This window comes from Rhinolophus sinicus, linkage group LG14 (genome assembly GCF_036562045.2).
Source record: "Rhinolophus sinicus isolate RSC01 linkage group LG14, ASM3656204v1, whole genome shotgun sequence".
Taxonomy (NCBI): Eukaryota; Metazoa; Chordata; class Mammalia; order Chiroptera; family Rhinolophidae; genus Rhinolophus; species Rhinolophus sinicus.
The window spans coordinates 33,879,862-33,894,633 of NC_133763.1; the positions used below are offsets into that span (position 1 = coordinate 33,879,862).

The following is a 14,772-nucleotide window of genomic DNA, read 5'->3' on the forward strand; positions in this document are numbered from 1 at the left end:
CCCTTCTTAACTAAATTGTTGTGAGGCAGGATGATCCCATATAGTGCTCCCCAACTCTATGACTGAGCAATGGGCTCCATTTCCTTGGGAGGTGGGGCCAGCTCCGTAATGTACCACACTGTATCTGCTTTCCTTTCTTCCTACCTCCTTTCACTTTTTTCCTCACCCTTATTGCTCCTGGATTGTATCGTTCAATAAAGCATCTTTACATTAACATTGACTCAGCCTCTGCTTTATAAACTAATAAACGTTAGGAAAGAAATGAGTTCCAGATCTATGCAAGACCTAGTATCGTAAGTCTTCAATATGGTTCAATTTGTATGTATCTGATTACGTATTTAAACTGTGAACACATCCACATAGCCGAGGCTCTATCTTGTTCACCTTTGTTTTGGGTGACCAAGGACATCATAGGTGCTTCATAGATCTTCCTTTGCATGGAATTGGAATAGGTTGTCAATGACACAGAAAAGTGGGAGAGCCTAACAATGTTACTGATTTCAGAGGCTGCTTCTTTTTTTATGGTGCTCAAAACACATGTCAGATTTAAATCAAGTTGAGAAATGCATAAAATACCTTAAAACATATGCATTCTAGTGTTTGACTAAAAAGGAAGTTTTGGTTCAGCATGGTTCTAATTCCAGGAGAAAACAAAACTTTCTCAAGGATATGTGTATGATAAGGAAGATATACTGGATATACCTTAACTTATAAAAACAGCATTTAGTTGAATTTACTGTATTTTAAGAATGTACCCAGGTTCTATTTTTTTTTAACCATCCATGTGATCTTAAATGTTTATTCAAAACAGTAAAATAAAATGTTAACCTCTGGTGAAATGAACAAGTAATAATAATCTCTCCTGGTGCAAATTTTCATTCTGACAGAGATTCTCACTCTTCATTTTTTCATGTTCGTGTCCAACTGGATCTGTTCTGCTGTTACACATGTGTAATTTCTGTTTTCAGATATAACAGTAAAGAGCTGATAGAAGATTTCACTAATTCCCTATTACATAATTCAAGAATTTTTCTACTATAAGGAGAGGAACTCCATGAATTTAAAATATATCCATCATCACATTAAGTCATTTGCTGAACTTAAAACCAGTGGTGTGCTCTCTTGGATTTCTTACAGCCCATTATCACCACCCTCAAAGAAATGTACATTGTAAATGGTAAAATAACTTTGGCTTGAATACTTTGTTTTTGTTGATTTATTTTAATGTGAGCTCTTCATTGTAAGTAAATCTGTTTTAATCTGTTCTGAAGCATGTATTCATAAAAAGAAAGCCAAATATTGACTCTACAAAGCTTTATTGAGTGCTTGCCATAAGAGCTGTGACAGAATCGTGCTGACTGACACTGCCCTACAAGGGGAGGTGAAGGCCTGGGGACAGTTCCTTCATGTGATGTGCACGGGGTGGGTCCATATTTTAAGGTTACAGGGATTTTTTTTCAGGTGACACCATCTATAGATTGACCTTCCTGATATGTAGATTGCTTTCCTGTGGAGAGATTACACAGACTTTTGACTGAATGAAAGGCATCATTTGCTTCTTCCTTTAAAAATTTTTCTGTCTTCTTTCCTTCCTTCTTTTCCTCCCTCCCTCCTTCCCTTCCTTTTATTTTTTGCTATTAGTACTTAGAAAATGATATTAAATTAAACTGCAATTACAGGAATAAATATGGAGTGTGAGAAATGTGAAAAACATCTTTAAGTTGGTTAGTATGTTACTAATACAAGGGATTTTTGACTTTTTAAAAGTTAAATTCAGTTATTTAAAAATTAATGCTCATTACTGAAGAAAATGTATTTTTTAAGTATTTTATTCTGCAGAAAGAGAAGCAAGCAAGCAGCATGATAAAGCCATTCATCATAGTCAGCTTAAAGTTGGCAAAGCTCATGCCAAGCAGGGCTCTGTGGAAGATTTCATGGTCAATTAGGTAAATACACGTACAAAATGGACCCAGCACCAAAGATCATGAAGCCAATTACTGATCATGTTTAATTTCACCCTTCTAAGTCCCAGAAGTAATTTGTTCCCTCATAGTTTTAAGATGTCCAAATAAACTGTGCAGTCAACATTTCTGAACACTATTGAATGCTTTATAATATTTTGTAAGGTAGAGTTTTTAGTTTATAAGGTATTGTTAGATTTAGTCTTCTATATTTCTAAGAGGTTTTCAAGAAACCTCAGCTAAATCTGTCTAGAGCTATTTTTCATGACAGAATGATGGACATAAGTGTATAATTTTAAGTATGTATTTTTCTATTTGAAATACAAATTTGAGGCACATGGTTACTTGTTTGCATTTGTGAAAGATTCCATTTATATTATAGAAAACCTGCTGACTAGTGTTCCATTCAGGAGCATTCTGTCCTATCATTTTATGCATGTCTGTATTCAAACTCAATAGTATTAAATGAACCTTTTACATTTTAAATATTCAAGAGTTTTATATTCGAAATTTCTTCTCTTGCTGTCAAACGAGTTTGCCTAAAGGCAAGGTAAGATCAAGTTAGACTCTCAAAGGTAGAATTAAATTTTATCATGACATCCATCATAATTTACAGTTCCCTTAATATGCAAATAAAGAGTATATGGATTCAAAGAATACAGGATTTTTAGGTAATGTGTGAAATCCAAGGGACTACTTTTATAAAATAGATTCCTTTTAAATTTACATTTCCATCATTTTAATGAAAACACAGGGTAAACAAATTATAATAGAACTGTTTTAAGTTACTATTTTCCATTCAATTTTACTTCTACTGGGTTAGTTTTCATGGCAGCTCTTTATTTAAAACTAATAAAAACAGATGAGAAGAAATAAATAGATACTAAAGAAATCATTACCTCAGCCATTTTGGAGAGTTCCATCCAGTCACTTTTGTTGTAAGTGCACATGATGCTAGCAATCACAATCTTTAAAAAAGAAAAAGGAAAGAATATCAAACAGTTATGACTTTGTGCAGGAGGACATATTAATATTTACATATATATGTTTATAATGGTAAACCGTATTATAAATATTAGTTTTTGATCGTTGAAAGACAAATCATTTAAAAACAGCAGGATATTATAGTGAAACAAAGGATAAAATTTGAGACTTCAGACTTATGTTAGAGACTTTCTCATTTGCTATCTTTGACTACTCGACTTTAACTTTCCTGACTCTCAGCATTCTCGTTTTAAAAATGAAGATAATAATACTGACTTGCCAACCTCAGAAAACAACAGTGAGAAGTATGTAAATGTGTATATGATAGGTTGCCTAAATTGTGCATTGAAATAAAAATGCTTATTAATATAATTACTGATAAAGTAAAAGGTTTCAAGGTATGGAAGACAAATAAGTTAGTGTCTTCTTCAGTCATATCTTATAGTATGGATAATAATACCTTACATATTACATTATAGTTTTAAATTTTGTTAAATGTTACTCATCCTATATTGGTGGCTTTACAGAGTAGTAAATTACAAGCACCTGATCTGAAACCAGACATTCACATTAGAACTCTGACTTTACCACTTACTGTGTTGCCCTGGGCAAGACATTTCACTTCCTCATTGGTTAAATGTGGATAATAGTACTACCTACTTAGAAAAACTAATAATAGAAATTGCTAAGACAATATATATATGTGTTGTCGTGCGGGAGACCCTGCTCGCTGCGCCATTTGTCCTGCAGGGCGGCCTGCGGGGTCTCTGGTCCCGCTCCCCACATAACGCAGGATGTGGTGAGGCCAAAAAGGAACACCCACGGAGCCATAGGTAGGGGAGTCATACCACTATATTCTCTCTGGCGGCACTATACTCTCACTGGAGGCTGAATCCACACTGTCCGCAAACCGCCATCCTAACTGCAATACGCGCTTGCCAGCCCAGCCACCATCTTCTTGCTGGCCCCCATTCTTCTCTCCTCTCTTTTTCTCTGCTAGCGTAGCCACAGCAGTTATATTAGTGGCCAATGGCTCACTGGTTACAGCTGACAGCCAACTAGCCACAGCTGATGGCCATGCAATCACAGTTGATGGCCATTTACTACCTGAGCCAGGCACCTATCTATGTGAGGCCGAGAGCCTGGAAACTGCTTTTTGGGGTTCTGTCCCCACATGTGTATATATATATATATAGATGACTTATATATACCTTATGATATGCTATATACTATTTCAATGGTTTTTACGGACTGACCAGAGAAACCCACAGCCGAGGAAGGCAGGCTTCCCAGCACTGACAACAGGATATGATATATGCTCTCAACTAGTGACTAACATGGTTCCTCTTTACTAAATGACAATTCGAATTTTGATAAAGCTGTTTTTGCTTCAAATATGTATTGATTGTGCCAGAGTTGGTTAAAATCATCATTTGCCCTCTAGGCTCTGAGGGTCATGAAAAGCTGATGAGGGCCTGATGGAGAGAAATAAGTATCCCTCAAAGAATTGAATATCACGAGTGCTGGTGCCTTCAAGTGCCTGGGATGTACGGACCGGGTATGACTTTGGGCAGCTGTCACCGGGAAGGAGTGACCACTGGGTAGAGACATTATGTTAAGCTGAAGCAGGTTTTATTCATGTGTTCTGAGCAGCCAAGCACTGCCCCGATCTCCTTTCCTGATCTTTTGAAAATGGATTCTACCCTCTTGCCCCAAAAGCTGGGGAAGTAGCTGATGGAAACAGAGACCTGATCACAGGGCTTATCATAGTGATCAGCTCCCTACCCCCAGGAGTCCCTCCCTGGAGCTGGGAAGGTAAAAGCTTTTGTTCTCATTAGTCCCTAAACTAGAACAAGTGTGTTCAGAGCTGCAGGTGACCATTAACTCATGTAACCAACCCTCCCACTCACACCCAAAGCTAGTTGCTTTAGAGAAAACAGCTGAGACAGAGGAAAGTAGAGATGCAAGATGGGGAGAGACTTATGCTTACAGCCACTTTTAAGCCAGGTGTCCCGCTAACATACCTGTGCATGTGAACTAGTAAGTACCTCTTCTGGCTTAAGAAAATTCAAGTTATATTCTGGTTTCTATCAGTTAGAGTCTTGACAATTACTATATGCAAAACTAAGACTACCACTTTTGTAATAACTTCCTAAGCAAATTTTTAACTGTCAAGTAAATATAGGAAAAAAATAAATTTATACATTATTTTAAATGCTAAATTGAGCAGTCTAAATATCTTTATCTAAAACCAAGGGATGGTTTGTAAAAATATATGGTGACATTCTATTTTGGAGGAATAAAGATGACCCCCCCAAAGTATTTATTCTTTATTAAAAAATACTAGGATTTTTCAAAAAGTCAGGCCAATGGTGTCACAAATGCCAAGAGAGGGGAATGATCCAAAAAGTAAGGAACAATCACCTGTGATAAATTCTTCTGAGAGTTTGTGTAAGATGACAAAGTGTCATGGATTTGGCAATACAGAACCCTCTTTACAAGAAGGGTTTCAGTGAAGCGGGGGACAGAAGTCAGATTGGAATAGATTGAGTGAATAAATATGAAGAAGTGAAGAGGAGTGATCCACAAATTTCTCTAAAGGTTTTGGTGGGCTAGCTCAACGAGAAATGAGATAGCAGACGAAGGGTTGTGTAGGTTATCTTTCCAAACTTTTAAATTAAAAAATTACAATTCATGGTCAAATTATTCTTTTATAATTACATTTCTTTATGGAATAAGTAAAATGATTTTATTAAGTCTCTTTTCTTGTTTTGTTCAAATTGAATTACAATAAAGCTTACAGATCATAAATTAAGGTGAAGAACAATATAAAACTTCCAATTGGTTACAAGCAGGCTATCTCATCAAATTCCCATTTACTTAATGTCTATGCTTAAAACACATGTTGCCAACACTGTTTTGGTATTCTGTAACCATACTGTGAACTATACTGGAAATACAGTCAACAATTCAGCTTCAAGGCAACCTAAATTTTTAAGTAGGGAAAAACTACAAAATGACAAAGGTGAACAACTATAAATTACAAGTAGATGAGTTAGATTTTGTCAAACAATTTAACAAAATCATTCCTAACACTACTGGGATTATATTGAAAAGGAAATGGGACATGATTCTCAAAGACATTTAAACTAAGAAAACATGCTTATTAAATATTAATTAACTGTACAACATTCAAATTTTAAATGGTCTTTATACCTTAGTACAAGTATAGTGGAAGTGAGATTGATACAGTTTTTCTGAAATGTACACATAGAGAATGGGATGTTAAAAGTGAAACTCATAAGCTCTTCAAATTTTATATTGTCATTGCTCATTAAATGGTTGGAGATGAAAATGTTATTCTTAAAGTTGCCTTTTTATATTATTTTAAAATTCATCATTTTCTGTATTTATTTTGGGACCAATAAATGTCTTGTTTATACAACTATTCCTAATGTATTTAAAGTTAAACAATATGCACATAGTTACCATAGAAAATTAGAGATGTTTTCCACTAGATGAGAAAAAAACAAAACAAAACAAAACACTGTAGACTACTCTGGAACCACAGTAACCGATGCTTCTTCCTCTCCTTTTGATCACTTCTTAATATATTTTTATCTAGTTTCTGCCCCAATGTGTATAGCAACTGCTCTCCGCAAGATCACCAGTGACCTTGACAAATATATTAGACACTTTTCAGCCTGAATCTTTACTGAAACCCTCTTCAGCACTGAGACAGTTAACACCTCCAGCTTTCAGAAACCCTCTTCCATATGAGCTTTGCAAATACCTCTTTTCCTTAATTTTTCTATTTTTGTTGTTCCTTCTCAGGTTCTTTGACGTCTGACTATCTTTTACACGTCAATATCCTCCAAGTCTACTCATGGTCCTCTTTTAGTGTCTGTGGGGACAGAGCCAGGAGTGCAGTTTCCAGGCTCTCGCCCTCATGTGGAAAGGTGCTGGCTCAGGTAGTAAATGGCCATCAACTGTGATCGGATGGCCATCAGCTGTGGCTAGTTGGCCATCAGCTGTAACCAGTGAGCCACTGGTCACTAATATAACTGCCGTGGCTATGCTAGCAGAAAGTGGGAGCTAGCAAGAAGATGGTGGCTGAGCTAGCAAGTGTGGATTGCAGCTAGCAAGTAAGGTTGGTTGGCAGAGACAAGTGGACAGCGGGTTGCGGACAGTGTGGCTCCTGCTTCCTGTGTCTCCAACCCAGCTGTCAGCGAGAGTATAATGGTATGACTCCCCTCTCTATGGCTCTGTGGGTATTCCTGTTTGGCCTTACCATGTCCTGCGTTCTTATGTGGGGAACAGTAGCTGAGACCCACCTGACACCCTGCATGACAGTGTCGCTTCCTACACATTCTTTAGACATCATATTCACAATGATTTCAGCTACCTAAATGTAGAAAATTCATAAAGTGTACACCTCCAACCTATATCTCTCTTGAGTGCTAGAACAGCATATCCAACTATCTTCTAACACTTTAATTTGCCAAAACCACACTTAAATTCCTCCACCCTGATGTTGCTTATTTCTCCACATTAAATATGCTTATACTCTACCCTTTTGTGCAAAAATAAGAAAACTTCAAGATTTCCTTTCTCTCATTGCCTACATCTAACTAATCACCAAGTTATTCTCTAGTTCACTGGTTCTCAAACTTGGCTGAACACTTGTCGTGCGGGGCGGCCTGTGGGGTCTCTGGTCCCACTCCCCACATAAGAACGCAGGATATGGTGAGGCCCAAAAGGAACACCCATGGAGCCATAGATGGGGGAGTCATACCACTATATTCTCACTGGCAGCATCCACCTCTCTGCAATCCACTCTTGCTAGCCCAGCCGCCATCTTCTTGCTAGCCTCCATTTTTCTCTCTCTGCTAGCGTAGCCACAGCATATTAGTGGCCAATGGCTCACTGGTTATAGCTGACGGCCAACTAGCCACAGCCGATGGCCATGCAATCACAGTTGATGGCCATTTACTACCTGAGCCAGGCACCTGTCTATGTGAGGCCGAGAGCCTGTAAACTGCTTTCTGGGGCTCTGCCCCCACACTCCACCCCTACAGGCTCTCGCCTCACAATCTACGCGACAAGCGTCTTCCGCGAGGGGACCTGTGCGAGGAGCCTGGAGGTGAACGCAACATCCTGGACACAGCCAGGCTCTCTGGGCACAGCCAGGGTTTCTCAGGGCACCAGTACTTCCGGGCACAGCCAGACTTCCTGGGCTTCTTAGGGTACCACTAGTTTTCCCGGACACAGCTAGGGTTTCTCAGGGCACCACCAGTACTTCTGGGCACAGCCAGACTTCCTGGACTTCTTAGGGTACCACCATTCTCCCCAGACACAGCCAGGGTTTCTCAGGGCACCACCAGTACTTCTGGGCACGGCCAGACTTCCTGGACTTCTTAGGGTACCACTAGTTTTCCCGGACACAGCCAGGGTTTCTCAGGGCACCACCAGTACTTCTGGGCACAGCCAGACTTCCTGGGCTTCTTAGGGTACCACTAGTTTCCCCGGGCACAGCTAGGATTTCTCAGGGCACTGCCACTCTCTCTGGGAACAGCCCGACTTCCTGGGCACAGCCAGGGTATCTTCAGGGCTCAGCCAGACTTCCTGGACTCAGCCAGGTCTCTCAGGGCACTGCCACTCTCTCTGGGAACAGCCCGACTTCCTAGGCACAGCCAGGGTATCTACAGGGCTCAGCCAGACTTCCTGGACTCAGCCAGGTCTCTCAGGGCACTGCCACTATCTCTCTGGGCCTCTCAGGGTACCCTGCTGGAACAACAGCGACTCTCAATCAAGGTGCTTACATATTCTCGATGGTGGCCAGTCAAGACACAAAAGCAAATATCCCCCAGTTCCACTAACAACAATTCCCAAACAAACAGTCAAGCTGTCCATTAAATTAGGGATGGAAGGCAATTCCCCATAGTCCACAGTCATTCGCCAGGGCTGTCCTGGGGGTGAGGGACGACCTTGACCTCACCCTCATCTCCCACGGAGGACTCAGCAAGCCTTTCCTCCTGGGACAAGTCCTGCATCCGGGCTGCCTGAGCAGGAACTTCCCGGCCCACAGGGCCGCAACGACCTTTGCTTTCTCCGGCCTGTGCTGGTTGGGGAACCGTCCACATCTTTCCACCTCTCCACGGGGCTCCATCTCTCCAGCAGCTGCATGGCTTTTCCTGTGCTGGTGGGAGAACCGTCCACGTCCTCCCACCCCTCCACGGGGGTCCAGCTCTCCGGCAGCTGCTCCTCCTGGTCTTCCAGAGACTGAGTGTTCATACACACAAACTGCTCCACCACTCTTGGGAGAGACTTGGCCGGCACCATACCCTGCTCGCTGCACCATTTGTCGTGCGGGGTCTCTGGTCCCGCTCCCCACATAAGAACGCAGGATATGGTGAGGCCAAAAAGGAACATCCACGGAGCCATATATGGGGGAGTCACGCCACTATATTCTCACTGGCGGCATCCAACTCTCTGCAATCCACTCTTGCTAGCCCAGATGCCATCTTCTTGCTAGCCCCCATTTTTCTCTCTCTGCTAGTGTAGCCACAGCAGTTATATTAGTGGCCAATGGCTCACTGGTTACAGCTGACGGCCAACTAGCCACAGCTGATGGCCATGCAATCACAGTTGATGGCCATTTAGTACCTGAGCCAGGCACCTGTCTATGTGAGGCCGAGAGCCTGGAAACTGCTTTTTGGGGTTCTGTCCCCACAACACTGAAATCACCTGGAGAGTAAAAAGTAAATAAATACCCCCAAGGATTCTGAGTTAACTTGTATAGTTAGGCCCAGACATCAGGGTTTTTCAACGATCTCCAGGTAATTCAAATGTGTAAGAAAGTTTGAGAAGTACTGCTCTTAGTTACTGTCGTGCGGGGTAGCCTGCGGGGTCTCTGCTCCCGCTCCCCGCACAAGAATGCAGAACATGGTGAAGCCAAAAAGGAACACCCATGGAGCCATAAGTAGGGGAGTCATACCACTATATTCTCACTGGCGGCTGGGTTGGAGACACAGGAAACAGGAGCCACACAATTCTCAACCCTCATTGCGCTGCTTGCAGGCTCAGCCACCATCTTCTTGCTAGCCCCCATTTTCTGCTAGCGTAGCCACAGCAGTTATATTAGTGGCCAATGGCTCACTGGTTACAGCTGACGGCCAACTAGCCACAGCTGATGGCCATCCAATCACAGTTGATGGCCATTTACTACCTGAGCCAGCACCTTTCTATGTGAGGCTGAGAGCCTGGAAACTGCTTTCTGGGGCTCTGTTCCCACAGTTACTTCCCAGATATCTCTTCTAAGTGTTCCTGACTCTTCATCATGACTGTCTTAGTTAAGATCCTCTCCTCTGCTCCCCTGGATTACTGAAGTAGCTTCCTTGGTAATCTCCCTATTTCTGCTTCCAGTCTATGCCATCAGCAGATCCTCCTAATGAGATAAACCTGATCTGCTTCAACTTCGGGATAAAATCCAACTAATATGTGATATAAGACCAGAACGACCAACCACATTGAATTATTTCACTTCCTGAATTTAAGATATATTCTGAATTCTATTGACCGTATGTCTATTCCTTTTTTCTAAATGAATAAGGAATGAACCCTGTGCTCTAGGAGCATATATTATAATAAAGAAGACACATGCGAATTGATATGAAAATAATTATAGTGTATGAAACCAGGATACAGTGAGAGCAGAAAGGAAAGGACAGTCATTTGTACCCGCATAAAGCAGGGAAGGCATCATAGAAATGTAATTCTTAATTGATTTGGAAATCATGCAGGGGTATTTGTTGGGCATTGATTAGATTAGAAACACAAGGTACAGAAGTTCTCTAGATGGAGTGAGCAGCAGACGCAAAGGCACAGGATGCTGTGTTAAAGAATTTGCTCTGTTTAAAATCTCAAGTAGTTCAATTTAGCTCTGGTGAAATGAATGGCTACACTTCATGGACAGTGGAGCTGGATGCATAGGTAGGAACCAGGTTTATTCAGGCAAGTGGCTAAAATAATAGTTTCCAATCAGCCAAGCTGAATAGATTTGAATTTTCCATTAGTCTGTCTAGTAAGTTCCTGCTCCTTTTTTAGACATTACCTCCTATAAGAAGTCTTCCCTGTTCTCGCTTCCCCCACTAATTGTGTCAGGCATCCCTTTTCTGAGACCCCACAATATTATTATACCATATTAAATTGTTGTTTTGTATGTTTTTCAATAGATGAATGAAGTTTCTTGGGGCAGGGCCCAATTTTTCACCTCTATATCTTCAATACCTAGTATTGTGCCTTGTAGGCAACTGGGATTCAATAAATATTTGCCTCAAAGGAATACAAAAACAGGAAGCTGAGATAACGAATTCCAAGTAATGCATACTCTTATTACCAATCCCAGGATCTAAATGTAAGCACATTTTTACATTCTAGAGAGAGAATGGGAAGGACAGATAAATGGTACATGGTAAGAGGTTCAAGAAGCTCTTATATTTTATAAAGCATACTTCATATCAGAGTAATAATCCATTATTTTTTTTATATATTTACACTTAATATACATTTTCACATACATTATCTCATTTATTTCAGACAATAACTTTGAGTTTAGAAAACCTTATACTGAGAATAATGAGCACAGATAATTTAAACTATTTTACCAGGTCAAGCTAATCAATGGCAGAAGCAAGGATTAACATCTGGTCTTTTGACTCCAAGCTCCTCTGTACCACCATCAAGACTGTACCATATTGATTTCCTATCCTTTTGGTTTACATTCAAGATTCTAGTTGGTTTTGCATCTACCACCCTTTTGGGGAGATTATTTGGAAAAAAGTGATTCCCTCCCTGTATCCATGCCCCTTTGCAGTGTAACTATACAGCTATTCCCATCAAGTGGGGGATTCATTTACATACCCTTGAATCTGGGCTGACTGCGACTTTTTTAATCAATAGAACATGGCAAAAGTGAAGTGCCAGGGCCAAACCAAGGCTTAAAGAGGCTTTGTCCTCTTCTGCTTATTCTTGAAATTCGGCCTAGCCCTATGACCCAGCTGTCATAGCCTGCTGAAGAAACCGAGATCAATAAAACAGGGAAGGATGGGCCTGAGGCCTGCCAGTCCCTAGCCCACCTGAAAGCTGATTACAGATGAAGTGAGACCAACTGAGACCAGAAAAACCATGCAGCTTAGCTTAGCCCAAATTGTTAATATATGAAATTGTGAACTAAGTTAATATTGCTTCAATCTACTAAGTTTGTGGTGATGTGTTATGTAGCCAAAGCTCACTGATACCACCAGAGTAAGTACGACGACACAGTAAGAGCTAGCACATGTTGCGTTCCTGCCTGTGCCAGCACAGTGGTGAGCATCTCACATGTGTTCTCTCGAATCCTTAGAACAACATGACAAAGTAGAAATCATCAGCCCCATTTTACAGATAGAAAACCAAAAACAAATTCAAGACCAATAACTACTCATGGTTGTTCAGCTAATAAAAGTAAATACAAATCTTGAACTATCTGGCTATAATACATTTTTCTAAATTACTTTTCTGTGTTTCTTAATTACAATTACAGAAAATCTTGCAGGTTTATATTTCAACATAGCGCTTTCAATGTGTGTCAATTTTTATTACTTCCATTCCCGAATGCTAACCTTGATTCTATGTTCTTGGCCAACGGGTTATTTCATTGTAACTCTATAAATAACATTTAAGCTAGATAGGCAGATGGAACTACCTAGAAACCACAAAGTCAGAGGAAAGATCAAGTGAGCAAAACCCAATGAGATGATTCACTGTTTCCTAACTACTTAGACATGTTAAAAAATGAAGATAGGGTAGTGTTGGCCCTTTATAATCTGGCCCCAAATCATCTTGCTGCTCCTTATCTTGACACACCAAACTGAACCCCTTATATATACTGCCCTCAGATGTCCTTTTAGGCTTCCACTCTTTTCGCCATGACGGTCACTTTTTTCTTTTTAATAAGTTTTTATTTTCCAATTATAGTTGTCGTACAATATTATATTACTTTCAGGTATACAACATTGTGATTAGACATTTATATAACTTAGGACGTAATCACCACAATAAGTTTAGTACCCATCTGACGTCATACAGAGTTATTACAATATTATTGACTATATTCTTTGTGCTGTATTTTACATCCCCATGACTATTTTGTAATTACCAATTTGTACCACTTAATCTCTTCTCCCCCATCACCCACCCCCCAACCCCCTTGCATCTGGCAACCATCAAAATGTTCTCTGTATCTATGAGTTTATTTCTGTTTTGTTTCTTCTATTTTGTTTCTTAGATCTCACATATAAGTGCAATCATATGGTATTTATCTTTCTGTATCTGACATGTTTCACTCACCATATTACTCTATAGGTCCATCCTTGTTGTTGTAGTTGTCAAGATTTCATTTCTTTTTATAGCTGAGTATTGGGTGTTTTCTTCTACCTTATCTTCTAAATTGCTGATAAAAATCTTCTGCTTCATCAAATCTACTGTTGATTCCCTCTAATGTATTCTTGATTTTAGTTATTGTATTCTTCATTTCTGACTGGTGCTTTTTCATGCTTTCTATCTCCATTGTTATGTTTCCTCTTTGTTGAAGTTCTTCCTGAGGGCACTGAGCATCCTTATAACCAGTGTATTGAACTCTGCATCTGGTAGTTTGCTTGTCTCCATTTTGTTTAGTTGTTTTTTCTGGAGTTTTGTTCTGCTCTTTCATTTGGGACATGTTCCTTTATCTCCTCATTTTGGCTGCCTCCCTGTATTTGTTTCTATGTATTAGTTAGAGTAGCTATGTCTCCCAGTCTTGGTAGAGTGGCTTTATGTAGTAGAGATCCTGTGGGGCCCAGTGGCACAGTCTCCCTGGTCACCTGAGCTGTGTGCTCCAGGTGTGTCCCTGGTGTGGGATGTGTGTGCCTTCCTATTACAGTTGAGCCTTGCTCGACCCTCAGGCTGATTGGTTGTGAGGACTGGCTGTGACTACAGTGGAGGAACTGTTGTGCAGGGGCTGACCCTAAGGAACAGGATTCAGTTTAGGAGGCTCTGGTGCCTGCCAAGTCTACACTTTGGGAGTGTCATTTGTGGAGGTGATTGGGTGGTGCTCTGTTGTGTTCTAAAGCTGGCCTGTGGATATGTTGGTTCTTGGACCTCTTGGAAAGAGCTCTAATGCAGGCTAAAGTCAGCAGCTCCCTGTGCCCTGCTTGGGGCCACTTGGTATGGTCTATAAAGTGATCTGTAGGTGGTTGCCATTTGTGCTGGGCTTGAAGATGCCTGGGAGAGGCTAAGGTGTGTACTGAGGCTGGCTGCCAGGCTTGGGGTAGCTTATCAAGAGGCACAGGCCACATTGAAGCCAGAAATTGCTTGTTCAGGATTTGTGAACCTTTGAGATTTTATAGTTAAGGATGCATATGAACCAAGTCAAGACATTTGTATAGAAACGCCACTGGAAGTGGCTTGGGTGGGCCTGCAAGTTGCATAGGGTGGGGTCTCGGAATCATCAGGGCAGGGTGAATGGTGTTAGCTAGGTTGATGAAGACTCAGTTATGACACCCACCTGTGTATGCGGGCTGGATGAGGAGAATGCTAAAGAAAGGAACAATAGCTCTGCCAGCACTTCTGTCTGGGAAAAAGCTGCCCCACTAGCCCTCGCCCCTCAATCTGACAATTCAGTACCTCCCCGTATGTCCCCAGAGCCTCTAGGGCTGCTGCCCCAGCACTAGAACTCAAAGTGAATGAGTCCATTGGGAAGTATATCCCTGCACGGGTCCTGGGACTCCAGCTGCCCTATTTCTCACTT

General features: G+C 41.0%; 1 protein-coding gene across 2 annotated transcripts in view; it reads right to left on the bottom strand.

The window, feature by feature from the left end:
• The window catches only part of DPYD (dihydropyrimidine dehydrogenase), a 795,862-nt gene that overhangs the window by 304,194 nt on the left and 476,896 nt on the right, over positions 1-14,772 (bottom strand). For both annotated transcript variants that reach the window (XM_019747023.2, XM_074319316.1), the window contains one exon: positions 2,861-2,929. In XM_019747023.2, the coding sequence (XP_019602582.2) occupies positions 2,861-2,929 (69 nt within the window). The remainder of the gene's footprint in view (positions 1-2,860; positions 2,930-14,772) is intronic.